This window comes from Stomoxys calcitrans, chromosome 3 (genome assembly GCF_963082655.1).
Source record: "Stomoxys calcitrans chromosome 3, idStoCalc2.1, whole genome shotgun sequence".
NCBI classification, from domain to species: Eukaryota; Metazoa; Arthropoda; class Insecta; order Diptera; family Muscidae; genus Stomoxys; species Stomoxys calcitrans.
In genome coordinates, this window is record NC_081554.1 from 28,439,549 (window position 1) to 28,454,883 (window position 15,335).

General features: G+C 38.2%; 1 protein-coding gene across 1 annotated transcript in view; it reads left to right on the top strand.

The window, feature by feature from the left end:
* LOC106089478 (uncharacterized) overlaps positions 1-15,335 on the top strand; it is a 239,719-nt gene that overhangs the window by 39,256 nt on the left and 185,128 nt on the right. The window contains exon 2 of the mRNA XM_059366073.1: positions 8,476-8,570. Coding sequence (XP_059222056.1) covers positions 8,568-8,570 — 3 coding nt within the window. The 5' untranslated portion in view covers positions 8,476-8,567. The remainder of the gene's footprint in view (positions 1-8,475; positions 8,571-15,335) is intronic.

The following is a 15,335-nucleotide window of genomic DNA, read 5'->3' on the forward strand; positions in this document are numbered from 1 at the left end:
AGCTTTCAAAAATTGAGATATTGAGCTGCAATTTGGCACAAATACGTTTATTGATGCACGCTGGTTAAGTTCTGGAACGGGCCAAATCGGCCCATATTTGGATATAGCTGCTGTATAGAACGATTTTCCGATAAAGAGTCTATTGCCCATAGATGTTTTTTTTTTCATCCGATTTCGCTGAAATTTAAAGCAGTGAGTAGTTTTAGGCCTCCCGACGTCTGACCCATACATAGTTCATATCGGACAATATTTATATATAGCTGCCATATAGACCGGAGGAGGAGGCCACCGTAGCGCAGAGGTTAGCATGTCCTCCTATGACGCTGAACGCCTGGATTCGAATCCTGGCGAGACCATCAGCAAAAAATTTTTCAGCTGTGATTTTCCCCTCCTAATGTTGGCAACATTTGTGAGGTACTATGGTATGTAAAACTTCTCTCCAAAGAGGTGTCTCACTGCGGCACGCCGTTCGGACTCGGCTACAAAAAGGAGGCCCCTTATCATTGAACTTAAACTTGAATCGGAGTGCACTCGTTGATATGTGGGAAGTTTGTCCTTGTTCCTTAGTGGAATGTTCATGGGGAAATTTGCATTTTGCCATATAGACCGATCTCCAGGTAAAGGGTCTGAAGCCCATAAAAGTCTTAGTTATTAACCAATTTCGCTGAAATTTAAACCAGAGGGTTATCTTAAGTCTCCCGATATCTGACCCAAATATAGTTCAGATCGGACTAAATTTAGATATAGCTGCCATATAGACCGATCTCCAGATAATGGGTCTAAAGCCCATAAAAGCTTTATTTTTTAACCGATTTCGCTGAAATTTGAAACGTTGAGTAGTTTTACATCTCCTAACATAGGACCCAAATATGGCTTAGATCGGACTATATTTGGATATAGCTGCTATATAGACCGATATGCCGATTAAGGGTCTGAAGCCGATAAAAGCTTTATTTATTACCGGATTTCGCTGAAATTTGAAACAGATTGTTCTCTTAAGTCTCCTGATACCTGACCTAAATATGGGTCAAATCGGACTATATTTAGGTATAGCTGCTATATAGACCGATATCCAGATAAAGGGTCTATAGCCCATAAAAACTTTATTTCTTAACCGATTTAGCTGAAATTTGAAACAGTAACATAGGATCCTAACATAGGATCCAAATATGCTTTAAATCAGACTATATTCAGATCTAGCTGCCATATAGACCGATATGCCGATTAAGGGTCTGAAGCCCGTAAAAGCTTTATTTATTACCGGATTTCGTTGAAATTTGATACGGATTGTTCTCTTAAGTCTCCTGATACCTCCTAAATATGGGTCAAATCGGACTATATTTAGATATAGCTGCAATATAGACCTATTTGCCGATAAAGGGTATGAAGCCCATAAAAGCTTTATTTTTTTAACCGATTTCGCTGAAAATTGAAACTTTGAGTAGTTTTACGCCTCCTAACATAGGACCCAAATGTGGTTCAGATCGGACTATATTTAGGTATAGCTGCCATATAGACCGATCTCCCGATTAAGGGTCTGAAGCCCATAAAAACTTTGTTTTTTAACCGATTTCGCTGAAATTTGAAACAGTGGCTAGTCTTAGTTCTCCCGACATCCGTCCCAAATATGGTTTGGATCGGACTATATTTAGATATAGCTGCCATACAGAAATATGGTAAAGATCAGACTGTATTTAGATATAGCTGTCGTATAGACCGATGTGCCGATTAATGGTCTGAAGCTTACAAAGCTTTTTTTATTGCCCGATTTTGTTGAAATTTGAAACAAAAATTTCAGTTGTGGCTTATATTTATTGGCCCACCCAATATCCGTGTCGAATTTAAGTGCATAAGTTATACGGATTGTGCCGAAAGGGGATTTTCATATACACCCCAGGTGGTGGGTAACCAAAGTTCGGCCCGGCCGAACTTAATGCCTTTTTACTTGTTTTAAATTAAATCTATAGCATATATTGTTTGATTTCCTGTTATATATAAATTGTTTGATTTCCTGTTATTCACCCACTGTATCATTTTTATATCTTTTTTTATGTAAATCTCTATGTCAAATAGAATTTTTTTTTTTAAATTTTTGAAAATTATTTAAGTTGAATTTGCATAAATAATTTGCCAACAATTATTCCATAAACTTAAAAGTAGACAGTCGGTAATTTGTCTCTTGGTCATAACTAAGATTTTCTCTCTATGGTCAATGGATGACTGCTTGAATGGATGGATGGATGGTCTTCCTAGTATTGTTCTGTTCTGTTGTTGCCTACGTTGTGCTCAACTTGAAACAATTGCAATATTTCATTATAATGCGGAAGTGCTCTCAACAGTTTCCTTTTTTTTTTTTGGGTGGTATTTTTGTTTTTGCTGGCGTTGTCATTTTCACTCAAGTGGAAAATATAAAATTAAACAAAATAACAAAAGACGATACAATTCTTGGTATTATTGTGGTTGAAATTCACTTCGTTTTGAGAGAGGGAAATTATAATAATAAATGATAAATTTAGTCAAATGGAAAAATTAAATGTTTTTTTGGGGGGATGCTAATTTTTGGAAATAAAATAAAGGACAACAAAAAAAATAATAAAATTTTAAATATATAAAATTTCAATAGAATAGGGATTTTGTGTATAATTTAATAAATGTTTATTTTTTGATTTCGACAGAAAAGGCCTTAGAGTTTTACTTGAGAAATAGTATATGCTGGTCCCTATACCTTTTGGTATCCTTAAATTGTTTGGAGGGCATAGCAAGTTCCATATTACCAAAAATTTTTTTTCTTTAACAATGTCAAAGGATTTTCGTTTTTCTTCCTTGTTGTTCTAGTACCCTTTAATAATTATTAAAAATTTGTTTTTTGTGTCAAAAGCTTTGTCTTAAGGCTCTTCTTGAGTGTCCTTGCCAGGAAGGCCACAAATAAACCCCAAGTTGCTTTCACTCATCCTCCTCCTCCCCTCTCATTCTTTTGTTGGGTACCAAAAGGAACAATAGCAAGTGTAGGAGTCACCCTCCTTGGCACTGATATAATTAATTTAATTTGTTTAGTTGTCTTTGAGATTTATGAGGATTTTCAGCCTAACCACATTCTCAATGTTTCCAGGGATTTGCTGTTTTGAAGCTGAAAGATATTTACAGAGATTATAAATCCATGGTAATTTAAGTTTCACTCTAATTGTTGTATTCTATATGGAAGGATGTTTCTTTCTTATTTATGTGTAAAGTTTCTTTAAGATTTATCATCTTTAATTAGGTTTTATTGGGAATTTTGTAATGGAACAATAGCACATGCCATGCCTTACACAGAAACTGGCCTCTGGGATAGAATGCTGGAACATATTTCATGGGAATTAACAAATCATTTCGATACTTTATAGGAGAGGGTGTTGGTGGTGTTAACTTTTAGTTGGGAAATTCTTTGAATGTCAACAAAGTGTTTGTTTGCATTTGTTATAGTGTTTGGAATTTACTGCAAAGATATGTGGGGTCTAGTTGAAGCAAAGTACCAAACTCCAAAAGTTTGCTTTAGAAAACAAGCCAGAAAAATATTTAAAATGGAAGACAATTTTCTTTCTATGTACATTTATTGGTAGAAGGACTTTGAAGGTGAAAGTGTGCTCTTCTCATCTTAGAAGTTGCAAATTGCAAATTTTGCCCATGAACATTCCACTAAGGAAAAGGGCCAAACTTCTCACATATCAATGAGTGCAGTCCGTTTGAAGTTTAAGCTCAACGATAGGAGGCCTCCTTTTTATATCCGAGTCCGAACGGCGTGCCGCATTGCGACACCTCTTTGGAGAGAAGTTCTACATGGCATAGTACCTCACAAATGTTGCCAGCATCAGGAGGGGAAAACCACCGCTGAAAATTTTTTCTGATGATCTCGCCAGGATTCGAACCCAAGCGTTCAGCGTCATAGGCGGACATGCTAACCTTTGCGCTACGGTGGCCTCCGATCTTAGAAGTTAGTTCAAATTTATTCAGATGGTATTGAATGCCTCGGTGCCTATTTGTAAAAAATGTTTGCGTCGTTCAGTTTATAACACCTTGCCGATTTTTATCCCTCCTTCCCTCGATCCGGCGTAGTGTTATTTCGCCCAAAACGACAAATGTCATGTTGCCAAAGCCCAAAAATATTTTTTATACCCATCACCACCGTTTTTAACACCGCGAAATATTGAACTGTGATCCAATATAAATTCGTGATCGTCTTGACACTCTGAATCGACCTAGCCACATCCGTTCGGCCCAGTATTCGTTCGTATGTCGAAATTATGACAGCGGTCGAAATTACGACAGCGTACAGCTAGGCCCTTGAAATTTTACACCCATACTTCTTGGGGATTGCAAATGGGTAGAGATGAGTTTTTACAGGGTAAATACCCAACGCTTTGGTATTTATTGAGTAAATACCCAAAATGATGAAAAATGCTCGATTTATGGGCTCAATACACAATTTTGGGAGATTGGTCTAAATGGCAGCAATATCCAAATGTGGTCCTATCTGCGGTACACCACTAAATAAAAAGGTTTAGAGGGCTACCGCAACTCGCTGTGCCAAATAAAGGGTGATTTTTTTGAGGTTAGGATTTTCATGCATTAGTATTTGACAGATCACGTGGGATTTCAGACATGGTGTCAAAGAGAAAGATGCTCAGTATGCTTTGACATTTCATCATGAATAGACTTAGTAACGAGCAACGCTTGCAAATCATTGAATTTTATTACCAAAATCAGTGTTCGGTTCGAAATGTGTTCATTCACCGTAACGTTGCGTCCAACAGCATCTTTGAAAAAATACGGTCCAATGATTCCACCAGCGTACAAACCACACCAAACAGTGCATTTTTCGGGATGCATGGGCAGTTCTTGAACGGCTTCTGGTTGCTCTTCACTCCAAATGCGGCAATTTTGCTTATTTACGTAGCCATTCAACCAGAAATGAGCCTCATCGCTGAACAAAATTTGTCAAAATTTGAACACATTTCGAACCGAACACTGATTTTGGTAATAAAATTCAATGATTTGCAAGCGTTGCTCGTTAGTAAGTCTATTCATGATGAAATGTCAAAGCATACTGAGCATCTTTCTCTTTGACACCATGTCTGAAATCCCACGTGATCTGTCAAATACTAATGCATGAAAATCCTAACCTCAAAAAAATCACCCTTTATCATCGAAATAGGATGAACATGTAAAAAGTCGTTAAGTTCGGCCGGGCCGAACTTAGGATACCCTCCACCTCGGGTATATATTTAAACCAGCTTTCATTGAAATCCAGTGAAAATTTCATACCTTATGTCCCATAGCAGTCATATCAAAATATGTTCCGATTTGGACCAAATACAGTAGACATATCTAAAAATAAACCGATCTGGACCATATACGACACTGATGTCGAAAAGGCTAACATAAGTCACTGTGTCAAATTTCAGTGAAATGGGATTATAAATGCGCTTTTTATGGGGCCAAGACTTTAAATCGAGATATCGGTCTACAAGGCAGCTATATCCAAATCTGGACCGATTTGGGCCAGGTTGCAAAACAAATGTCGAAGAGCCTAACAAAAAGCACTGTCTCAAATTTCAGTGAAATTGGACCATAAATGCGCCTTTTATGGGCCCAAAACCTTAAATCTAGAAATTGGTCTATATGCCAGCTATATCCAAATCTGGACCGATCTGGGCCAAATTGAAGAAAGACGTCGAAGAGCCTAACTAAACTCACTGTCTCAAATTTCATCGACATCGGACAATAAATGTGCGTTTTATGGCCCCAAAACCTAAAACCGAGATATCGGTCTATATGGCAGCTATATCCAAATCTGGACCGATCAAGGCCAAATTAAAGAAAGAAGGTCGAAGGGCCTAACACAACTCACTGTCCCAAATATCAGCAAAATCGGATAATAAATGTGGCTTTTATGGGTCTAAGATCCTAAATTGGCGGATCGGTCTATATGACAGCTATATCCAAATCTGGACTGATCAGGGCCAATTTTGACAAAGGATGTCGTAGGGCCTAACATAACTCACTGTCCCAAATTTCAGCAAAATCGGATAATAAATGTGGGTTTTATGGACCCAAGACCCTAAATCAGAGGATCGGTCTATATGGGGGCTATATTAAGATATAGTCCGATACAGCCCATCTTCGAATTTAACCTGTTTATGGACAAAAAAGAATCTGTGGATCAAAACACTTCATGCAAAATTTCAGCTAAATCTTATACTATTATATGAGAGCTATATCAGGTTACGAATCGGTTGGGTACAGTTGTTGATGGTCAAACCAAAACCCTTCATTCTAAATTTCAGCCAAATCGTATATAGCGGCTCTAGCGGCTTAAGAAGTCACGATCCGAGTTCAATTTATATGGGAGCTATATCAGGTTATGAAACGATATGGGCCATACTTGGCAAAGTTGTTGGATGTCAAAATATAGCACTTTGTGCGAAATTTCATCCAAATAGGATAATAATTGCGCCCTCTAGCGGCTCAAGAAGTCAATATCAGAAATCGGTTCATGTGGGAGGTATATCAGCTTATGAAGCGTTTTATACCATATTTGGCGCAGTTGTTAGAAGTGAGAACAGAACACTTTATGCATAATTGTAGCCAAATCGGATTAGAATCGCGCCTTCTAGAGGCTCAAGAAGTCAAGATCCGAGATCGTTTATATATGGGAGCTATCTCAGGTTATTAACTGATTTAAACCACAGTTTTCACAGTTTTTTGAAGTCAACATAAAACATTTGGTGCAAAATCTTAGCCGATTCGGATGAGAATTGCGCTCTCTAGAGGCTTAAGAAATCAAGATCCTGGATCGGTTTATATGGCAGCTATATGAAAACATGAGCCGATTGGACCCATTTACAATCCCAAACGACCTGCCCTTATAGAAAATTGTAAATTGGCTAAATCGGTCCATCGGATTGTAAATGGGCCAAATCGGTCCATGTTTTGATATAGCTGCGATATAAACGGATCTTGGGTCTTGACTTCTTAAGCCTCTAGAGGGCGCAATTCTTGTACGATTTGGCTGTAATTTTGCAAGTGATGTTTTGGTGTCACTTCCAACCACTGTGTTAAGTACGGTTTAAATCGGATAATAACCTGGTATAGCTGCCATATAAACAGGTCTTCGATCTTGGCTTCTTGAGCCGCTAGAGGGCGTAATTCTCACCCGATTTGGCTGATATTTCGCATGAGGTATTTTGCTATGACTTTCAACAACTTTGCTAAATATGGCGCAAATCACTACATAACCTGATATAGCTGCCATGTAAACCTATCTGGGATCTTGATTTCTTGAGCCTCTAGAGGGCGCTGTTATCCCATTTGGCTGAAATTTTGAACATCGGCTCCCATGACCTGCAACATACATGTTAAATATGGTCTGAATCGATCTGTAGCTTGATTCAGCTTCCATATAAACCGATTTTCCGATTTTGTTTCTTGAGCCCCTACAAGGTGCTATTCTTAGAATGAGGGTATTTTCGTAATTCCGTTTGAAACATATCGAAATATTAATCTTAGACCCATCACAGTATATATTCTCGATTGTCTTGATACTCCTAGTCGATTTGGACATGTCTGTTGGTCTGTCTGTCCATCTATTCGTCGAAAGCTTCCTAACTTTCAAAGGAGTAAAGCTAGGCGCTTGAAATTTTACACAAACACTTTCTAGGTTGGGTTTCTTAATGACCCATATCGGTCCATGTTTTGATATAGATCCCATATAATCCGATCTCCCATTTATACTTCCGGAGCCTCTGGAGAGCGCAATTCTTATCCGATACGTCGAAAATTTTGTACTGTGACATTTTTTATGACATTCAACAGAATTGCCAATTATGGCCGAATCGGTTCAAAATCTAAAATAGTTGCCATACAAATTGATCTCTCGATTTGACTTTTTGAGCCTCTGCAAGGCACAATTACCAGCCGATTTGGCTTTGAGAAAATCTGTCTAGCAAAGGCTCTTAGATCGAAAACCGTGTGATTCATATATTGGGTTGCCCAAAAAGTAATTGCGGATTTTTCATATAGTCGGCGTTGACAAATTTTTTCACAGCTTGTGACTCTGTAATTGCATTCTTTCTTCTGTCAGTTATCAGCTGTTACTTTTAGCTTGCTTTAGAAAAAAAGTGTAAAAGACGGATATTTGATTAAAGTTCATTCTAAGTTTTATTAAAAATGCATTTACTTTTTTTTTAAAAAATCCGCAATTACTTTTTGGGCAACCCAATACAAGGAAGCTACGTCTAAATCTAAACCGATTTCTGTGAAATTCAACAGCAATGTTGAAAGATGTTTTAGTTTATGTTGAGAAACTCTAGAAAGTTAAAGATTTCAATTAAATTCCTAAAAATTTTAAGATTTTAAGATTTTGCATAAACCTTTACCTTTAAATGCTTTCGAGATATGAGCTTTTCATATGACATTTCTTATTCCTTTACTTTGCAGATTATCAACTATAGTGGTCAACTGAATACTGAAATCAAAATTTCATAAAAGGATTTTTTCACCTCCACTCTACATACAAGCAAGCGAAAAAAATGGTAAGTTTTTATTGCTACACATTTTTTTTCTTTTGTTCTTTGTCAAGTTATATCACAAGGTCTCTGGTTTCATTTTAAAAGCTTTGTCTGCTGATATTTATTTAATAATTAATATAAAATCCATTTCATAAATTATATTTTTGTTGGTGATGCTCCACTCCACAAATTCCCTGCTTGAGCCTTTTTTGTGTGCAAGACAACAATCCTTTCTTTTGTTGGTTGTGTTTTTATGAGTAGGGCTTTTAAGCAGTGTTGTCAAGAGTGCCGGCTGTTGTCCTGGGCGCCACCATCACCACCACTAGTATTTTAATCCTCTTGACCAACAACCAAAAACAAACAGACTAACAGACAACAACGACAACCACTTTAATGTAACACTTTTCGTGTTGTGTGGAGCCAAGGTTTTTTTTTTACTTGAATTCTCTGCTGGCTTTAAAGGGTCTACCGGTTGTTGTTTGGTTTTCTACTTAATTTACAATTCAAAATACATAAATTCATAACATCCTGTGTACAACAACAGCAACTACAACAACAACTAAAAGGATATCACCATCAGCATCCTGGCGCTTCAGTTACCAACGAAATTCCAGCATACACACGCAACATTTTTTTTTTCAACAAACTTGCATTTTATACAGCATCCGTATCCATTACGACACATGTCGATGCAAATAGTACAACGTAACATGTCTGTCACTTATTAGACATAAAGTGAATGTTGCCATGTAAGGGAGATTATGAGATGCAATTTACCCAGAAGGGAAGTAAACAAGTGAAATTGCCTGATACTTATCTAGCCAGGCCGAACTCTGAGTACCCACCGCCATGAAAACATTTTTCTACCTACCACCATAGGATCACGTTTGCAACACCTCGAAATATTGATCTGCGACACCATAAGGTATAAATATTCTTGAGTCGATCTAGCCAAGATCGTCCGTCCTCCTGTCCGCTAGTCGCTCGATATTTCTCACAGAAACCTCTTATTAATTGCCGATTAAAAATGGTTCAGATTTGGGTATATCTCCCATGGTCCTTCGACTTGACTACTTGAGCTCCTAGAAGCTGCAATTATAATCCGATTGAGCTAAAATTTTGCATGCAATGTTCTATAACGACTTCCAAAGGACGTGTCAAGTATGGTCCGAATCGGTGTATAACCTGATATATCTTATATATAAAATTCAATTTGTGTTTGTTTGTTTGTTCCGTATAGACTCAAAAACGGCTGAACCGATTACCTTGAAATTTTTACAGATTGTGAAGGTTGGTGTGGAAGGAAACATAGGCTATATAATTATTTGATATCGGGAGGGGACGGATCCTCCCCTTTAACACAAAAGTACTACCCAAAACTAAAAGTGGACCGATCGGGACAATATGGGATTCAAATGAAAGGTATTTAAGAGTTGAGAACGAATTTCATAATAAAAGTCGGGTCCAAGTACCTGGGGGCCGCCCCAGCCCCAAAACCCCTTAAAATAGGTTTTTTGGCGATCATGACAATATGGGTCTTAAATGAAAGGTATTCGGCAGTAGATTACGAATATGGTCAGGAAGTAGGAATAGGCTTTATAATTTATTGATAACGGAAGGGGGCGGACCCTCCACCGTTATCCCAAAAACATCGCCCAAAATCAAAAGTTGACCGATAAGGACAATATGGGCATCAAATGAGCCGTAAGAGGGAGTAGATAACGAATCTGGCATACAAAATCAGATCAAAGTATAGGTGGTCACCCCACTTCCACAAAAACGCCCAAAATGGGCAAATTAGCCAATCACGGATATATGGGACTCGGTTTGTTTGTTCCGTATAGACTAAAAGACGACAGAACCGATTTTCTCGAAATTTTCGCATATTGTGTAGGTTGGTCTGGGATGAAACATAGGCTATATAATTTTTTGATATCGGGAGGGGGACGGATCCTCCCCTTTACCACAAAAGTACTACCCAAAAATAAAAGTGAACCGATCGGGACAATATGGGATTCAAATGAAAGGTATTCAAGAGAAGAGTACGAATTTCATAATAAAAGTCGGGTCCAAGTACCTGGGAGGCCGCCCCAGCCCCAAAACCCCTTAAAATAGGTTTATTTGACGATCATGACAATATGGGACTCAAATGAAAGGTATTCGGGAGTAGATTACGAATATGGTCACGAAGTAGGAATATGCGTTATAATTTATTGATAACGGAAGGGGGCGTTTTTGGGGTAACGGTGGACCCTCCACCGTTACCCCAAAAACACCACCCAAAATCAAAAGTGGACCCATAAGGACAATATGGGTATCAAATGAAAAGTATGTGGGAGTAGATAACAAATCTGGCATACAAAATCAAATCAAAGTGAGGGCGTCACTCCACCCCGGGAACCGGGAAGACCAAAAGCCCGATGGAACAATCAAGTTGTGGGAGACACCTCGAAACTTGGTGTCAGAGATTTTAGAATGAGCGCAGAAGATCAAGGCGCTTTGAACGCTATTCTACGTTCGGCTAGTGGAACAAATATTTTGTCATAGCCAATTAAAGTAGGAGTAAAGCCAATCACGGATATATGGGAATCGGTTAGTTTGTTCCGTATAGACTAAAAAAAGGCAGAACCGATTTTCTTGAAATTTTCGCATATTATGTAGGTTGGTCTGGAATGAAACATAGGCTATATAATTTTTCGGTATCGGAAGGGGGACGGACCCTCCCCCTTATGCCAAAAACACAACCCATAATCAAAAGTGGACCGATCGAGACAATATAGGTATCAAATGAAAGGTATTGAAGAGTAGAATACGAATATGGTATTAAAATTTGAGTCTAAGTACCCATCGGGCCGCCCCAACCCAAAAACTGCCCCAAACAGACATAGTGGGCGTTAATTTCAACATGGGGCTCAAATGAAAGGTATTGGGGGGTAGATTTCGAATCTGGCATACAAAATCAGATCGAAGTATAGGGGGGGTTACGCCACCCCCCAAAAACGTCATTAGACCCATTATGACTATATGATATTTGGCTGAACCGATTTTCTTAAAATTTTCATAGGAAACATAGGCTATATAATTTTTAGATATCGGGTGGAGGCGGATACTCCCCCTTACACCAAAAACGCCACCCATATCCGAAAGTGGTCCAATGGGCTCAATAAGGGTATCAAATGAAAGGTAATGGAGACCAGAAAACGAATATGGTATTAAAATTTGGATCCAAGTGCCCAGCTGGCCCCATCCCCTCAATCCAAAAACTCCTCTAAACTGATATATTCGAAGTTCATGTCAATGTGGGACTCAAATGAAAAGTATTCGGCATTAGATTACAAATATGGCATAAAAAATTAGGTCCAAGTAATGGGAGGTCGCCCACCCCCAAATGGGCATATTAGCCAACCATGGCTATATGGGACTCAAATGAAAAGTATTTGGCCGTAGATTACGAATATGACATTAATATTTGCGTTCAAGTCTAGGTGGCGCTTTTCCTCCTAAAGATACCTGAAGTGGTTATTTGACCCATTATGACCATATGGGACTCAAATGAAAGGTATTTGACAATAGAAAACGAATTTGATATCCAATTTTGGAGCCAAGTGTTTTGGGGTACGCCCTAAAGCGCCCTCTAAACTGAACTTCATTTACCTTGGGAATAAAGAACGAATTTGATATCTATTTTCATTGCAAAGTGTCGGTGGCCGCCCCAGCCCCAAAACACCCTCTAAACAGTTCATATTTACCGAGCATGGCAATATGGGGCTCAAATTAAAGGGATTTGGAAGTGCAGCACGAATTTGATTGATCCATATTTTAATCGAAATGTCTGAGGTCCATCCCTCCCATCCCTTATCAGAACATTATTCTAAGGATAAACATTACAGGGGCAAGTTCTTGCAGGGGCAAATTCTCACACATTAATGAGAGTCGATTCAAATTGAAACTTAATGATAAGGGACCATTTTTTTTTATTGCCGAGTCCGTAAGGCGTCCCGCAGTGCGAGTGTCCCCATCCTAAAAAGATATTAGAGAGTTAAAGAAGGCGCAGTGTAGCAGGCCTGTTTCGCCTAGTCTCCCATATAAACCAGTCTTCCGATTTGACTTATGGATCTTTCAAAAGCCGAAATTTTTTATCCCATTGGGCTGAAATTTTGCATAATGTGTTCTGTTATGACATCCAACAGCTATGCCAAGAACGGTCGAAATCGGTCCAATAGCTGACAAACTCCGATGTATACCACTCTCCCGCCTTTTGCGGCTCGTAGAAGCTTAATTTTCGCCCGGTTTGGTAAAAATTTGGTTCGTAATGTAAAATTATACCCTTCAACGAAAATTTATTTTGTGTAAATTTGTTAATGTGTCCTTAAGATTCAGCCCGGCACATATTTGTTTTTTCTTAATTTTATATGAGTATATTTTTGCCCTTGGAGGAGCTTTTTAATTTTAAAACAATAAACTCGCCCTACATCCCTCATCTTTATGTTGATTTTTTTTCCAGCAGCTTCTCATTTCCCTGTTCCCCTAAGAACTGTCACAAGCTAAAGTTTTGATGGGTCCAACTCATATGCACCAACGTCCTGGTAGTCTGTGTTGCTTTTGTTGTTTGTGTTGCATTACATAAGTGTTACTCTGGGGCTTTTTTCACACAAAAAAATTAAATTGTCGTTCTATGTGTGTGTGTGTTTGCATTTTGTAAGTGTATATGTGTGGCTCCCCTGTTTAATCTACACATGTGCATTTGCATATCCTTAGTCCTGCGTATGTGCCCTATCACCGTATGTATCTTCTGACGTGTTTAAGTGAGAGCTGAGACCATCATTAACTGGGTCAACACTCGAAAAGTTGTCGGGATTGTGGTCTCTTGGCACTTGTCTCTAACGAAGTAATTTAAAGTGGCGTTGTGAGATTGAGTGTGAATGATGATGTCTTGTTTTGTAGCTATTGTGTGTGTGTGTGTGTGTTTCTTTTAAAGTTGCTTTGTAATGTTTGCGAATTAACTGAAATTAAATTTCGCTTCTTAATATAAGCGGCTTGGTAAAGTTCGGTGTGATAGTTAATTACCTCAATTGAGGAAAAGTCTTTGTAAAATCCAGATTGCATAAGAAAATGTAAATTTTCCCACATACATATTGCAAGATGGCTTTTTCTTTATCAATTAGTGATGTGCCATTCGCACTTTACAGGGTAGCCGATACGAAGTGTTACCCATTCAAAGGACTACATAGTTTTTATGTGAACACATTTTTTACACCCGCCTCCGAAGAATGAGGGTCTAATCATTTTGTCATACCGTTTGCATCGAAATATCCATTTCCGACCGAATAAAGAATATATATTCTTGATCGTCATAAAACTCTAAGATGATCTAGACCTGCCCGCCCGCCTTTCCAGAACACCGCATACAGAACACCGCATACAAAATTTCAACCAAATCGGACAAAAATTGCTGCTTATAAGGACTCAAGAAATCAAATCCGTAGATCGGTTTATATGGGAGCTATATCAGGTTGTAGACCGATTTAAACCGTATTAAGCACGATTGTAGGAAGTCATAACCGAACACTATGTGCAAAATTTTAGCTAAAGCGGACACAAATTGTGGCTTCCAGGAACTCAAGAAGTCAAATCGGGGATGGGTTTATATGGGACATGCTAACCTCTGCGCTACGGTGGACTCTCTATTGTGGGGGAGGTCACTATTGTGGTCTTTGATAACTTCAAGATTGTGTGGCCCAAATTGAACATCAAAAGGTCACGTTGCGGTCTTTGGCTTGAGCAGAAGTCTCATTTTTTGTATCCTTTATATTTAGCCATAGCCGGTTTATAAAAAAATACTGATACACTAAATGTTTTAAGAAACGATTGCTTACAATAATCTCTTAAATCAGTTGTATGTTTTGTTGCGAGAATAATTTCTTTTAATACAGCTAAATTAATTTTTATTGCAACTGCTTAAAACTTAAAATAAGCACACAAAAATGTGAAAAAAAAATTATTTCTATTTATAATAACCAATAACGTTAAGTCAATTTGTTATGGGTTTAAGTTGTTAACCAGATTGCTGTTTGTGTTTTGTGGCATTGACTTTACCAAGCAACCAACATACAAACAACACACATTTACAAATCCCATCATAATTCAATGAATATCCATGCAACTAATTTGGGTTAAAATCTCTACGTAGAACCGCAAACATTATTAATTCTGAAAAATGTTACAAATAAAAATTAAAATCTATTTCATGCGGCTTATATTCTGTATCATTGACCAGAAAAAAAATAAAAATTGAAAACAAGTAAAAGCGCGTTAAGTTCGGCCGGGCCGAATCTTATATACCCTCCACCAAGTATCGCAGGTAACAAGTTCTTTGAATGACTTTTTCAAAAATATGGGAGCTACATAAAGTTATAGATCGATATGGATCGTAATTGTCAGGGCAGTAAGAAATCATGCAAATATACCACGGTCATAATTTCAGCCAAATTGCATAGTAATTGCGCCCCCTCGAGGCTCAAGAAGTCAAATTGGGCGATCGGTTTATATGGGAGCTATATCAAAACAAGGACCGATATGGCCCATTAAAAAACCCAACCGACCTGCACTAAAAGGAAGTATAAGTGCAAAATTTCAAGCACCTCACTTTACTTCTTCGATAGTTTGGGTGCTTTCGACAGACAGACAAACGGACTGACAGAATGACGGACATGGCGAAGTAGAGCAACAAATAAACCATTATACTTGACACGAACAGCCTGACGACTAAGATCCCAATCACTTCTCTGA